This window comes from Pristis pectinata, chromosome 2 (genome assembly GCF_009764475.1).
Source record: "Pristis pectinata isolate sPriPec2 chromosome 2, sPriPec2.1.pri, whole genome shotgun sequence".
NCBI classification, from domain to species: domain Eukaryota; kingdom Metazoa; phylum Chordata; class Chondrichthyes; order Rhinopristiformes; family Pristidae; genus Pristis; species Pristis pectinata.
Window position 1 is genome coordinate 116,560,044 of NC_067406.1, and position 15,951 is coordinate 116,575,994.

Sequence of the window (15,951 nt, forward strand, 5' to 3'; positions counted from 1 at the left end):
AAGCAAAAATGGATTATTATTTTTAATGTGCACAGAAAACAGAACTGTAATTTATTGTTTGGAGACCATATTGGCAAAAAGATAATTTCCTTCAATTATCAGAACACTATTTTAGACTTTCACTTCTAGTGCATCTCCTATTTGTTACCTCACAACAGTGACTACGCCATAGAATGTTTCATTTGGTGAAGCATTTTGGAATGATTTGAAATTTTGATACCAGTGGTGTTATGCTGAACTATTTTTTGTTGCACCACTTCTAAAGAAATCATTTGATGATCCTTTGGATTTAATTTTGGACTATTGTTCATTTTTTTCCTGATTATTGCTAAGTTCCAGTTTTAATTTGGGGTTTATAAACATACTTTAGGATAATTTGTTATAATACCAGAAGATTGAGCAGTTCTGCTTATAATTGGGGGAATTTCAAACACATAAATACATCTTTTATAACAAAATGTTCATTTTAGTTGGGACATGGCCGCCTTGATGACTTGTCAGTCAAGAATTGATGTGGCCCAAATAGGCCGTTATGGGATGGAGTCGAGGGTAATTATGACAAGGACAGAGTCGTGATTGAGGAGATTTTTGAACTGTTCTTTCTAGTAGGTGTTGACTGAATGCATGTCCCACCTTGAAAAAATCTTCTGTTGATCAGGATGATAAAAGTCAATAAAGCAGTTGATTTTTCATATTATTTTTTAAAATCTTTTTATTAGTTTTCAAATTAATACAAATTGATATATAGCATCAGTATTTATACATGTAATACAAAGAGATCAGGATAACAATCATAGCATATATAATCGTAAAGAACAATAAAATATAAAAAAAATCTGTAGATCCAACGATCTCTTAGTAAATGAATATAATATAAAAGAAAGGAAAGAAAAAGATTTATTATATAAATTTAAAAAAAACCCAAATCAATTTTAAAAAATTATAAACAATATAAACTAGACAAACAAAAACTTTTTAAAAGAAAAACAAACAACAAAAAAAAGAAAAAAAACTGGGCTAAAATTTCTCAGTAGAAACAGCAATATTATGTCGTCAAGTCCGTTCCTCCAAGTTGGAAAGTTATTGAAAGGGGATCTACATCTTGTGAAAATATTGAATAAATGGACTCCAAATATCTTCAAATTTAAGCGAAGGATCAACAGTACCACTCCTAATTTTTTCCAAGTTTAAACATGATATAGTTTGAGAAAACCATTGAAAAGTAGTAGGGGTTATTGGATCCTTCCATTTAAGCAAAATGGATCGTTTGGCCATTAATGTAACAAAAGCAATCATACGGTTAGCGGAAGGAGATAAATGGCCAGACTCTATCCTTGGTAATCCAAAAATTGCAGTGATAGGGTGAGGTTGTAAATCAATCTTCAATACGTTTGAAATAATGTTAAAAATCTCTTTCCAATATTTTTCCAGAAGAGGACAGGACCAAAACATATGTGTCAAAGAAGCCACATTCGATTTACATCTATCACATATAGGATTTATATGGTTATAAAAACGAACTAACTTATCTTTGGACATATGGGTCCTGTGCATTACCTTAAACTGTATCAACGAGTGTCTGGCACACATTGAAGATGTATTGACTAAATGAAGAATTTTCTTCCAAGTCTCTGTAGGTATAGATGTCTGGAGTTCACTTTCCCATTCATTCTTAATTTTGTCTAATGATTCTAGACGTATTTTCATAATTAAATCATAAATAATCGCTATCAAGCCCTTCTAATAAGGATTAAGACCTAAAATTTTTTCCGTAGTTTCAATTTTGTAAGGTGTCGGAAAAGAGGATATAGTAGTTTTTTAAAAAATTTCTAATCTGCAAATATTGAAAAAAGTGTGATCTAGGCAAATTATATTTATTAGACAATTGTTCAAAAGGTGAAAAACAGTTATCAATGAATAGATCCCGAAAACATACTATTCCCTTCCTTTTCCATATGGAAAAAGCTGAGTCAGCTCTAGATGGATGAAAGAAAAAATTAGATTGAATGGGACTTGACAATCCAAAAAATTTACAAAATTGAAACCATATTCGTATTGTGTGTTTAACAATTGGGTTAATCATATGTTTACTTAACTTGGTAAGTGCAAAAGGGAGAGAAGCACCTAAAATAGAAACTAATGAAAAGTCAGGAACTGATTGGTGCTCAAGGCATACCCATTTGGAGCATTGAATTACATCAGAATCTTGTATCCAAAAAATTAAATATCTAATATTAATTGCCCAATAGTATAATCTAAAGTTAGGCAAGGCCAAACCACCATCCTTTTTTAATTTTTGTAAATATTTCTTACTTAACTTTGGGTTTTTATTCTGCCAAATATATGAAAGAATTTTAGAATCAATAGTGTCAAAAAAAAAGATTTCGGGACAAAAGTTGGAATCGCTTGAAATAAATATAAAAATTTTGGTAAAATATTCGTCTTAATTGCATTAATTCAGCCTACCAATGATAAAGACAGTGGAGACCACTTAGTAAATAATTGTTTAACATGGTCAATTAAGGGCAGTAGATTAGCTTTAAATAAGTCCTTATGTTTCTTGGTAATTTTAACACCTAAATACATAAAATAGTCAGTTACCAATCTAAAAGGTAATTGGCTATAAATTGGGGTTTGCATATTCAATGGAAAAAGTTCACTCTTATTAAGATTTAATCTATAGCCAGAAAAAACACTAAACTGATCTAGTAGTGATAGTACTGCGGGGATAGATTCGTTAGGATTAGAAATATAAAGTAATAGGTCATCGGCGATTGTTCATATTATCATTTGACTAGTCATGTTGTGAGAGATGGCAAGGGATGCTGATATCCTTACAGTCACTGCTGTTGGAATCCTCTTTACAATACCTGTTTATGGTATTTGTTGTCGTCTCATTTCTTGTAGTGTTTCATCTGGCAGGAAGCTGAAGGATAGTCTAATTCATCATCATTATAAATCTCTGTGGAAAATTATGATTACTATTTCGTAGAATCTACAAGCGTTATTATCAGATTTGTTTTCTCTTGAAATCTACAGTTGCCATAACCATTTAATGAACCAAATAAAAAATCCTACTCATTTTTGTTTTCCATGTCTCTGTTTTTGCAATTTGCCTCTGGCTGTTCATCCCTCTGGCTATTCATCCCTCTGAGATAGATATCTGTACTCCTCCAATTCTGGCGCCTTGAGTTTCCCATCTTTAAACACTTGATGTTTATGGTTTCAGCTGCCAAGCCCTAAAGCTCTTGAATTTCCTCCCTAAAACTTGGCACCCTCATTTAAGATACTATTTAAAACCATGTATCAACTGTACAAATGTTTTCTTCTTTGATTTGGTGTCGCATCTTGTGTCTGAAGCATCTTTGAATATTTTACCTCATTGTGTCCTAAACAAGTGTGTGTGTGTGCTACTGTTTTTAATTTGATTTTTAGATGTTCTGTATTAAAACTGGTTGGAATGCTTGTTGATTTCAGAGGAAATCTTCAAATGATGCTTAATTTTTGTTTAAATTTATATTCAGTTTAGAACTGTAAAATGGGGAATGGGTAAGTTAATTGTTTATTTGTGCAGGAATATAGAGAAGAATTTTAAAAATTTGGACCAGGATACTCCTCCAAAGAAGAAAAAACCTCACCAAAGCTATACATCAAGTACGCATATATCAGGTGGGAAAAAGGTGCCACATACTCTTCAGACCAAGACAACAGAATTTGAAACTACAGTTTTTTACATTCCAGGAGTAGATGTAAAGGTAATAAGCACACTTTTATGTGAAAGATTTACTTACAAATTGTCCTCGTGTAGAAGAAATAAGAATTGCTTGCTCTGTATTTAAAAAGGCTAGTTACTGTTATGCTAAATATTTCTTTCAAATATGTTCTGTTCCAATATATCTACATTGAACTGTATCTAACCCACTGCCCAGATTCACCACTAGCAGTTTCCACCCACCTGCTCACGCCTACCTGTCAATGGCTATTGAACTGTTTTTAATTATCTGATCTTTCCAGAAGTCTAAAAACAGTTCAAATAGTTTCAATAGAAATAAATAAAATATATATTTAAAAAGTTAAAGTCAATTAAAAATGTGAAATGACGAAAAAAAATACAAACCTTACAAGAAAATAATTCAAACAAAACCTGTTTTTTTTTGACATTCAGATGAGTGGGTTTGACACCTGTTCTTTGGGCATCACTGGTATGAGGCTGAGGAGCTGATAGCAGAACACCTCCAGCATGTCAGTGCCCTGCCACTGCACTCAATGCATACAATTGACCTCCAGGTCACTTAGAACCCTGTGCTTGACTGAGCATGCATTGAAGTTTGAAGTAACCTGAACCGCAAACAGTTGACTGCACTTTGTTAAATGTGGATAACGTTCAGCAAGAAGGCACTTATATGGAAAGCTTCTCTGTCTTTCTTTGGGGGGAATATCCATAACTTCTAATACAGTTTTCACTAAAAGCAGTTCTTTCTTATGATAAACAGAAATTTTTTTCTCGTATTGTTACACTTGTAATGCTTGCAGATATCTTTATCAAACCTAGAATTTGTAGTGACATTTTTTGCTCGAGGAATGCAGTGGCATAATGTCCTCATGTTTAACTTACTACACTGTTAGTACCTGCTACTCAGCTATTTCAGTGGACAGCCTTCTGTAAAAGAATTTGCAGTGCTATTCTTGCAGGAAATAAACATGTACAAAACAATTACTGTGAACTATATGCTGTCAATGACCTAGAATTTCCTGCCAGTGGTGATCTGCCCACTTTCACCACTGCCCTTATCACACAGTGTGATAGTTTCAAGCTTAGCTTTTCGAAATCTGTCTGTCAACTTCCTGATAAAAGTGTTTCTGATCCTCAGTGAACAATGGCTGGATCTTGCATGCATAAATCTCATCACTTGGGGGATCAATCATGACCACAAACCATCTGAGAGAACTTTTGACACAGCAGTTGGCAGTGAAACTAATCATAAACTTTGTTTCTAAATACCATCTTTGAGTGCTAAATTTTGTAATGGTTTCAGTTTGAATAAAACATTTCTGGTAATTACAACCTTCTTAACAGCTGCATTACAATTCCAAAACACTGAAGACTGATTCACCAAACACCTCCAGAGGATCATCTTTGCCAAGAACTCTTTCTAAAGAATCAAAACTATATGGAATGAAAGATACTGGTCTTCCTTCTTTATCCACTACCACCTACACAAAGACTACTTTATTGCTTCCTCCCCAACCTCCACCCATACCATCAGGTATTTAGTTTATACTACTACATCCTTGTGTAAACACAACCTCATGGTTTTGTAGTTCTGTGTTCTAGGTTGTATTTTGCAGTGAATAACATTTAATGTAAAAGTAATATTTCACTTTGGGAGAACTGAATACAATTAAGAATATACCTGCTAAAAGTAATGTACAAGAAGCATGTTACAGTAGTAGGAAAGAGTGTGTCATTACTAATCCCTGGTGAGGATTTATCTTGTTATAAATTAAGCCACTAAGGGGCTTAAAAGAAATTTACAAATATTTCTGCTTCTAAGCATGGAAGTGATAGGGAGGTATTGTAAATTTAATTCCGGCTTGTCTAAGCTTTTCCCTTCCTAGTTTTTGTTGCATTATACATTATAATCTTTCAAAAGCTTATTATTTGTAGGTACTGCAGATTGTAGGGTCAACAAGGTAGTCAGTATAAAGAATAAAAGCGAAATATTTTAAAGTTCTAATACAAAAAGTATCTTCAGTGAGTTTTGAGTCCAATAGTGAATAATAATGTAATGTTAATGTGGATCTTGAATATCATGAATATGAACTTAATATCCATATTACCTATAACTTTCAAATTTTTCTGCTGTTACCAAAACTGTAGAAACATATATTGATGGTTTATATAAAGAAACCTGTATTTCACATTGTGTTTAAAAACAAATAATATTCCTTACAGCCAAAGGGAAAGGGAGTGGAGGTGTGAAAACAGCAAAACTTTATGCTTGGGTTGCTTTGCAATCCCTTCCTGAAGAAATGGTCATTAGTCCTTGTCTACTGGACTTCCTAGAAAAAGCTCTGGAAACAATTCCCATCACTCCAATTGAAAGAAATTATACAGGTATCTCATAAAATAAAATGACTTCCATAGATGTAAATGTGATAACAGTATAGTTGACAATCTACTGACAACTATTTCGTGCATTCTAGACCTACTTTTAAGATGAATTTTCAATGTTTTGTTCCAAGATGCCACATTCAATCTATATTTTTTTAATATCTCACACTTATTTCTCTTGATCTTCAGTTTCACCACTTCAGTGTGCCATCCTCCTTCCAAGACAACCTTATCTTTGTACCTGAAATCTCCTTTCAATAAAGTGATATTCAAGGCATAATACTAAAACCTCATTATAATTTAAAACAAATTATACATCAGCTTGAGCAATGCATTCAAAATTTTTGGTTTTACATTAAATATTCTAAGTAAAAATACTCAGACCAAATTTTGTTGATAATCTGATGACACTTAAATTTTATATATTAATTTGTTCTTAAGTAAAATTGAGAAAAAAAAGATCAATGGTGTTCTCTCTAACAGCTCTCAGCTCTCAAGATGAAGATGTGGGGCAGTTTGAAGTTCAGGATGCTTTAGAGGAATCAACAATATCTCTTGTATCCTCATCCACATCAGCATATTCTTCATTTCCTGTTGATGTTGTGGTTTATATAAGAGTGCAGGTAAAAATGCATATATGTATTTTTCTGTAAAATGTTATCCACGCATGTGGTATTGGCAAGGTCAGTATTTATTGCCCATTCCTAATTGCCTTTGATAAAGTTGCTGTGATCATGCCACCTTGAACCACCACAGCTTGTGTGGTGTAGTAACTGCTATTAGGCAGGCTATTCTAGGATTTTAACTTGATGGTGACGATGAAGGAACAGTTATATATTTTGAATGTTTGGGTGGTATGCAATTTGAAGAAGTGAATAATGTTTCTAATATGCTAGCTGTCCTTGTCCATTCAGATGGTAAAGTTTGTATGTTTAGTAGGTGTTGTCAAAGAAGCAAGTTCTGCATTATATACAGTAGATGATACACTATAGCCAGACTATGCTGGAGCTTCTGGCCAGTGCCCACCCCAACTTCCAATATGTTTATTCTCTGAAATTTGGGGATAGAAGGAGGAGCAGAGTAAGACAGTCTCTTATAGAAGGTGGTCAATACCAGCATCTATGTGCTGTCCGAAAAAAAAACATTATTCATTTGTCAGCTGAGTCTGAGTATATTGCAGTGCTCACAAATATGCGAGTTTATCAGTACATATTTGTGAAATAATACTAAAAAATATTTTAACGTAACCAATAAAAGTAAATAATAGAAATTCTGTGAACTAAAATGAGAAAATTTACTGCATCCTCCCCAGACCTGGATCACTCATATCACACCCTTCAGTCCCTGATCACATGTCAATTCTGAACTCTTTAATCTTGGGGATGTGATTCTTTCCTGAAACAAATGATCAAGTAACTTTCTTCCTCCCCCATGTCTTGTAGTGCCTGCAACTTGGACTGCAGCCCTTCACTGAGCCCAAGTCCCTGGAGCTGCAGACATTTATTGCAGATGTGGTCAACTTGGACTAAAGTGTCGACAAGCTCCCACATACTGCAGCAGGGATGCGTGTCCTGTTCTCCCGTCATTTTACTTATTTAATTAAGTATTTATGCTATTCACCTTATTTAATTTAGTAAATTAATTAAATTTTGTTCTTAAAATTTAGTTAAATGCCACGTGTTAGTTTAAAATTTAGCCCACCATCACTACAAATCACTTAACTGCTTTTATCTGTGATGTCATGCTATAGTTTCTCTTGCTGCAGCTGTGAAACCATAACGTTATAAACTGTCAAACCAAATTCTACTGTACAGTTGCATCTGCTGACCCCATTCACTGTTATCCCTATCTCATCAAAGCCCACTTCCTCACCAAAGCTTGAAGTCTGAGAACCTTGCTTCCAAACCAAATAAAGATTGGCTAAGATCAGTAAAAGCATTGAAAAGACATTCTGATGACTTTAATTTTAATCTACCATATCGCAGAATTAAATGTTTTAAATTGGATTCAGCGGTGTCTTTTATTTCTGACTCAACAGATTAATGTGGTCATGTATCACTTTGCCATGCAGAAAGACTGCACCTAGTGTCAGTTAGCCAAATATGTGACAACTATTGTATTTGCAATTTTTAGTATCGATGAACTGTTTAATAGTTTTTTTTGTTTTGATGCTTGTTATTAGGTTTTACCTCTTTAGTCATGCTTTTTAGTTCCTCCATAATTTTTCTTTTTCTTGTGTGACGAGTGATTTAACTTTGCACAAGATGCTGAAGGTCAGGTATATATTTCAGATTCTGAATTACCTGTAAGTGGCACTGTCTGAGCTCTACAGGGTAATCAGCATGTTTGACTTAAAAGATTGGTAATTGCACAATGAATTAAATATATTTTAACACTGAATTGCAAATCTTTGAAAACTTTTTATCTGCATTCTGCAGCCATCACAGATCAAGTTTAGCTGTCTACCTGTGTCAAGAGTTGAATGTATGTTAAAACTTCCTTCATTGGACTTGGTGTTTTCATCAAATAGAAGTGAACTGGAAAGCTTGGGTTTCTCACATGCATTCGATGGAACTCAAGTATCTGCCACTGCCACCCCGCTGCTTGCTCATACTGTATTAAAAGCTGCTGCCAATAAAACAGGTATGTGGGTAATGTAGCCAAGAGCATTTATTTCTCATAAGTTCAGCTTCAGGATGAAGTAAGAAATGAAGAATCTGTTGTGGCATTGTTTATTTCTTGTTCTTTTTGTACATATAAGAACACTGAATCTGTATTGAAATGTTTATACTTCAATGTTTATTGCTATTTTTGCTGTGCCTGTTGTGAAAGAATATGACTTCATAATCAAAGTATTTGTATTTCGAAGATAAATCAACATAGGGTACGGCTAGATTTTTGTATGCAAGAAAATGCCATCATCTTTGATGGCTGGCATGATCAGAGGTATCAGAAGCATCAGCAGATTTTTCTTACCTCAACAGTTTACTCCATGGTAATTTTATTACTCTCATGTTATAGAGTTGTTCAGCATGGAAACAGGCCATTCGGCCCAACTGGTTTATGCTGACCAAGATTCCCATCTCAGCTAGTCCCATTTGCCTGTGATTGGCCTATATCCCTCTAAACCTTTCCTATCCATGTACCTGTCCAAGTACCTCAACCACTCCGTCTGGCAGCTCATTCCATTTACTTACAACTTTCTGGGTGAAAACGTTGCCCCTTAGGCTCTTATTAAATCTCTCCCCTTTCACCTTAAGCCTATGTGCTCTAGTTCTTGATTTCTCCAACCCTAGGAAAAAGAATGTGCACGTTCACCCTATCTATGCCCCAACATTCCATGTTGTTTGGAATTAACCTGATCATATAGCCTTTAAGTTGTTCTGCGTGCACCAGAGAGGGCAGATAGGATCTCAGTTTGACACTTCATTTAAGGACAGTACTTCTAAAGAGTGGTGGTCAGTACAATCATGGAATATCAGCCTACACTTTAGCAGGGAACCTGAACTCAAACATTTCAACTCAGCATCTAGGCTGGTAATACCACAAGCTTTTTATGCAAGAAGGCATAATTGGCATTGTCCCTCAAAAATCTGTCAAAGAAGCATTTTTAATTAATAATGTGTTATCTTACAGCAGAATGTTGTGCCACTTTGCACAAAAAGCCTGTGTCTTAAAGTGCTTATTTTTGACTCCTTGCTGCCTGTTGCCTTACAGTCTTGATAGTTGTTTGCAGCATTTGGTATCATCGGAGATATTTAGCCTATTCCTATTACATCCATTGCTGAGGATGAGAATAAGTCATTTCAAAATAAGCATAGAGCTTTGGAAAATGTTTGTTTTTGGCAACCTCACTTGGGTTGAAATAATTGTGGCTAAAGCCTTACAGGATCAAACAAATGTAATGAACTTAAGACCAGAATGGTTTATGTTTTGATTTTCAAAGCTGCATCTTATAATGATAAGACCAAGAATTCTATAGCAGAATTATTCTTACGCTTACTATAGAAAAAGTGTCCTTCAGCAAGGAAAAATGTGTATGTTAACTTAGATTGTGCTCTGAAGTTGGAGGAAGTTTTCAGCCGCTTTTAGATCACGGAGTTGTAAGATGAATCAAACAGAGTTTTGAATAATCTGTTTTCACTATAGACACAGTCCTTTAACAGCCTTAATCAGTATTCTGTCTTGTCACCGAATTGAAATGGCTCTTATCAAAGTCACTAATGACACCTTGAATGACTGAGGCCAATGTAAACTGTCACTAAATCCATTTTGAATTGTTTTCTGCCTTTGGCACTGTTGAGTGCACCATCCTCCTTCAGTGCCTCTTCTCTGTCATCTGCCTTGGTTGGAGTGCCCTTGCTTGGTTAATGTTGTAGCTATTGAAATTGAAAACAACTGACAAAACTTGCTGCTCAATGGAATAACACCTAGTAGAAAGGAAAATGATTGCAAATGTTGAAGTCCAATTATCCCATCCTCAGGTCATTGCAGGTTTTGATCAGGACAATCTATAAACCTAACCATCCCTGTTACTTCATCAATGACCTACCCACCATAATGTCAGAAGTGGTGTGTTTAGATTTCTGCATAGTGTTCAATTCCATTTGTAGCTCCTTGGCCAATGAAGCAGTTTAAGCCTATGTGCAACAAACTTAGAAAACATTCTGATGTGATAAATGACAAATGACCTTCCCACCAGGTAATGACCATCTCCAGCAGAAGAAAAACTAACACCCTCCATTGGCATTTAATGATATTACCAATGTCAAATTCATTTGTTCAGGAGCAATAGGCTGATCGTGTATGTGGCTTTGAAGACCACAGGCTTCTCTCTATGCTGCAGGATGCAGGCAACGGCATATGCATTGATTTGTGGCTGCAGCTTGCTCATTGCCATCCACCAATGAGCATTGTTAAAAGACCATTCAATTCCAATATAGGATGAAGATGACATGCAGCAGCCACAAGTCAATGCACTTGTGCACTTGTTATAATTGCATTGAGTATGCTGGTAATGCCTAGTATCCTCGATGCAATTATAGCAAGTGCACTATTACTGGCATTTGAACCATCAAAGAGTGGTTCCTGGGTGATGAGGGCTCTCTGTTGATGACAATGTTGATGATGAAATGTGTATTGGGCAGCTTGCATACATCAAGATTATGCAGCCACACAAAACATAAGAGTAGACCCTGGGCCTACTAACCCAATGTTCCCTCTGGCTGGTTAATTTCTGAAGGAGACTTGCAATGCTCAGCATACAAGGTGCCCAGATTGTTGATGGTCTAGTGCATGCTGTCCCATGATTATAATGAAACAATTCTTGTCAGCCATACACTGAACAGGTGAGGAGACAGAAAGAGAGTCCTTTATGGCCACCCTCCTCATTTGTAGAGGGTATTAGATGAAGGGCTAGCTTTGATGAAATAATTACCTAAAGGTAACAAAAGTATGAATGAGTTGTTGACTCTTGGATGACCATCAAGTCATCCACTTGACCAGTATGCAAATATAGAAATTACAATAAAATAAACATTCCAAACTGAATAAAATCAAAGCATGTCATGTGGCAGAGAAATATCAGTAATTGTCCTTGCTCATTCCCTTGGTATCAGTTTGTTCCATGCCTTTGACTATCTTAATGCTACTGTTCCTACTTCTGTGGTTGCAGCATGATTGTTGAAAGGTTGCAAACTTTTGGTGGAAGAAACTTCAGGTGGCCATGGAGGGCTAGTTCAGGTAATTCTAAGGCTAGAAGACTCGGCTTTACAGTACACTCTCAGCATGGCTTCAGCTGCTGGCTGATGGGAACAGCAGTACACAGACATATGGTAGTGCTGGGAGGATAAATGTACTCACCTTTAGAGGACTATAGCAGGTTCTTGCTCAACAAGGTCACTGCCTTCATGAAAGACCATAACAATCCTACTAATTTGTGGGAAAATCTGTAGCTGCCACAGTCTGCATTCCTCTTTGCCATGGGTATCCATAGCCATGTTGCAGCAATCTGAGCTAGTGAGGTCAGATGCATAGTCTGAGCTTGTGAGATCCAGATGTTTGGTGGCTTCTGCTTGTGCTCTAGTGGTAGCTGTGAAATAAACATTGCATCACAATTAGGAATGTGTGTGTTAATTGTGTTGTGCACTGCTTCCAGGCTTGAACTTGAAGCTCAAATTCTTGTATCAAGTTGTTGCTGGATTTCCTCATGCTCACTGACACTGCATGTAGGCTTTCTGGTAGGCTTGCAAATGTACCAAACATATCTTTGTGCATATTCACCACATAAAGATAATAACCTGAGACCTCTGCAACAGAACTTGTGTGTGACCTATTCTTCGAGACAGTTGGCACATTCTGCCAACCCTCTCTCTAAGTTAACATTTGTGCAGCGCTACTATCTGAACTGATGTTTGTAATTATGAATTATGGTCCTCCTTCATCTTCATTATCTTCATTCTCACTTTGGATCTCTTTCTTTACTAAGTGATAGAAGACATTAAAGGTGGGGTAAGGGAGAGAGGAAAGAAAGTGATACAAGCTTTCACCACCTGCAACAAGTAAATCAGATGAATGAGTGTGGAAATGGGGAGATGGGTGAAAGGAAAAGGAAGTGTGAAGTTGAATAATGTATGAAAATACCAGCATCTATGGTTTCACCTCATCATTGAATGTGACCACAGCTGCTCTAACACCAACATCCTCTCCTTCCCTGAGGGAAGGGATTGCAACCATGCCTCTGCCTTATGGGTTAGCTGGTCATGTGCATGCTTTTACTGTAAGATGGAGGGAAGTGCGTCAGTAAGTATTGTGTGATGTGTTTGGATTATGGAGGTAACGTGTGTGAATTACTGAGTAGGTGTGCAAGTTGTGAGATATGGAGGTGAAGCTTTCAGCAATAGCTTGTGTATGCGGGTGAGATGAGGTTACCATGGAACAGTACAGCACAGGAACAGGCCCTTCAGCCCACATTGTCTGTGCCGAACACAAAGCTGAATTAAACTGCCTGTACATGATCCATATCCCTCCATTCCCTTCATAGTTGTGTGTCTATCTAACAGTCCCTTAAACGCCACTATCGTATCTGCTTCCAACAGTCCCCCGGCAGCCCGTTCCAGGCACCTACCACTCTGTGTTTAAAAAAAGTTACCCCACAAATCTCCTTTTAAACTTCCCCCCCTCACCTTAAATGCATTTCCTCTAGTACTTGACATTTCTAACTGTGAAAAAGATTCTGACTGTCTACCCTATCTATGCCTCTCATAATCTTATAAACTTCTATCAGATCTCCCCTCAGCCTCCAATACTCCAGAGAAAACAGCCCAAGTTCGTCAAACCTCTCCTTATAAACTCAAAGTCTCTAATCCAGGTAGCATCCTGGTACACCTCTTCTACACCCTTCCCAAAGCCTCCACATCCTTCCTGTCATGGGACAACCAGAATTGCACACAACACTCCAAGTGTGCCCTAACCAAAGTTTTGTATAGCTGCAACATGACTTCCTGACTTCTATACTCAGTACCCTGACCAATGAAGGCAAGCATGCCGTATGCCTTCTTTAACACTTTATCTACTTGCATGGCCACTTTCAGTGAGCTATGGACTTGGACCCCAAGATCCCTCTGTACATTAATGCTGTTAAGAATCCCACCATTAACTCTATATTTTCCCCTTGCAGAAGCCCATGGTAAGTTATATGTCAGATGTGGACTCATCTGACATCTTGCTCTGTACAGCATTTTGTGATGATCAGAGCTGAAAGGCTGGGAAAACTTCATATCTGGCCCCTCAGCTTTGCACCAATCATGGCTGACTCATTTAGCACATTCATCCATCTCAATGGACTCTGATCTTAACTTAAAAATGAAGTGAAGGTAAATGTTTTTTTTTATTTTAGTTAATATTTTTTAATTTTCATAACATAAATGCATTTTGGGTAAATTTATTTCTTTTAATTTTTGATTCATATGTTTATTTTATTTTAGAATTATTTAGAAATGGTGGAAATTGTCAGAAGTCCACAGTTTCTGCTGCCTGCAGCCTTCTTAGTCTGCCGGGTCCTGCGTGATCCAGTCCATTATCTCCTTATTTGGCTTGAAGTCCAGTTTACTTTGGTGACATCCCTGTGAAACACTTTGTTGATTTTAAAGATGGTAGAGATGCAGATTTGTTTTGTTAATCCTAGATGTTAAAGCATTGGAGCAGTTAAGAGAGGGTTTACTCTGGTTAATGCCTGGAATGAGTGGGTTGTCTTTTGAGGAAAGGCTTGCATCTTCTGGAACTTAAAAAAAATAATGAGGGGACAAGATTGAAACACGTAAGATCCTGGGGGTCCTCACAGGGTGGATGTGAAGAGGATGCTTCATCTTATGAGGGAACCTAGAACTAAGTTCACTGTTTAAAAATAATGGGTCACTTACTTAAGACAAAGATGAGTAATGTATAGCAAGATGGTAATGGGAACATGAAGTAAAAGTTACACTTGCATTAGCTGTGATCCTCCACAGTAGTGCTGGTGTTGTCCTGACAAGTGTGTGGAATCTACATGGAAGCCTGTTTCAGACACTTAGAGATGGTTCTCATGGTAAAGAAATTATGTTGAATCTCAAATAGGAAAATTATTTATACAGTAAAGCAGGCAAGGTCTATTGACTTCAGAAGAAGATATAGGCGTATTTAAAGGGAATTGAACCACTCCATTGACTTGTAAGTGTACAACTGATTTATTGGCACAAAATTTGCAGTGTGAAATAACAGTGTGTATATGCATGTCCATCTAAAGTCATTGCCAGTGATACCTTGCTCCTCCACACATAGTGCATTATTGTAGGCTTATCCAGCATATTTCTGAACAAATCACTGAATTTACAAGAACTTGAGTTGTTACCAACTATTCTTGCTATGAGTAATAAAACAAAGTGTAACATTATCTGAATTTATGAAGTTTAATTGTTAATTATAGGAAGCCATAATTACTTTAAATAACTTGTCTGGCTTTAAAAACCTAATATACTTCTAACAAGTTTAGTTATCTTTACTCTAAAAATATTTAAACTTTAGATTAACATTGTGATCTTCATGGTTTACTGTCTGAGAATTACTCAATATGTTTGGCTGCTTTGCCAACATTGCCTGCTGTATGCTAAGTATACCTATGAGGTAATGTCTGACTACAACTCGTATTGAGAAAGGAGATTGCCAAATTTTTGTGGATGCCTTTCTTCAAGGTTAGCACAAGTCCAATCATTTTGCCACCAAACACAAAATTCCAGACCAAAAGTCAAGATTAAAAACAATGAGAGGTAGTTGCTTTCATTTAATAAAGCCTTATAAAGATAATCTTCAGAATTAATCTATGAGTGTAAAGTAATATTTGCACGACCTATATGTCAGAGATACGATAGTAATGTTTAAGAGGCATTTGGACAGGCAGATGAACAAGCAGGAAATAGAGGGATATGGATCTTGTGCAGGCAGATGGGATTAGTTAGATTGGTATGGTATGGGCCAAAGGGCCTGTTCCTGTGCTATACTATTCTGTGTTCTATGATCTGGTCATTTGAGCTCTTGTGTTCATCAATTAACTTCTCTTTGAAGGTACATCTTCTGGATTTGGCAGCCCACTTGGAAGAAGCCGACACAGTAGCAGTCAATCTGATCTTTCTTACTCCAGCACCACTGCATCAGGGTTGAGCTTTACAGCTTGTATGTCGGATTTCTCTCTGTATGTTTTTCATCCATATGGAACTGGGAAACAGAAAACAACTGTAACTGGCCTGACTCCTGGATCAAGTGCATCTGGTAAAAGGACCCAAAATAATTTCTGTTGTTTTTAT

General features: G+C 36.4%; 1 protein-coding gene across 5 annotated transcripts in view; it reads left to right on the forward strand.

Annotated features, from left to right (window-relative positions):
* Positions 1 to 15,951, forward strand: part of kiaa1109 (KIAA1109 ortholog) — a 285,307-nt gene that overhangs the window by 240,772 nt on the left and 28,584 nt on the right. For all 5 annotated transcript variants that reach the window (XM_052035089.1, XM_052035112.1, XM_052035104.1 and 2 more), the window contains 6 exons: positions 3,575 to 3,755; positions 5,078 to 5,267; positions 5,957 to 6,118; positions 6,599 to 6,738; positions 8,554 to 8,758; positions 15,713 to 15,916. In XM_052035089.1, the coding sequence (XP_051891049.1) occupies positions 3,575 to 3,755; positions 5,078 to 5,267; positions 5,957 to 6,118; positions 6,599 to 6,738; positions 8,554 to 8,758; positions 15,713 to 15,916 (1,082 nt within the window). The remainder of the gene's footprint in view (positions 1 to 3,574; positions 3,756 to 5,077; positions 5,268 to 5,956; positions 6,119 to 6,598; positions 6,739 to 8,553; positions 8,759 to 15,712; positions 15,917 to 15,951) is intronic.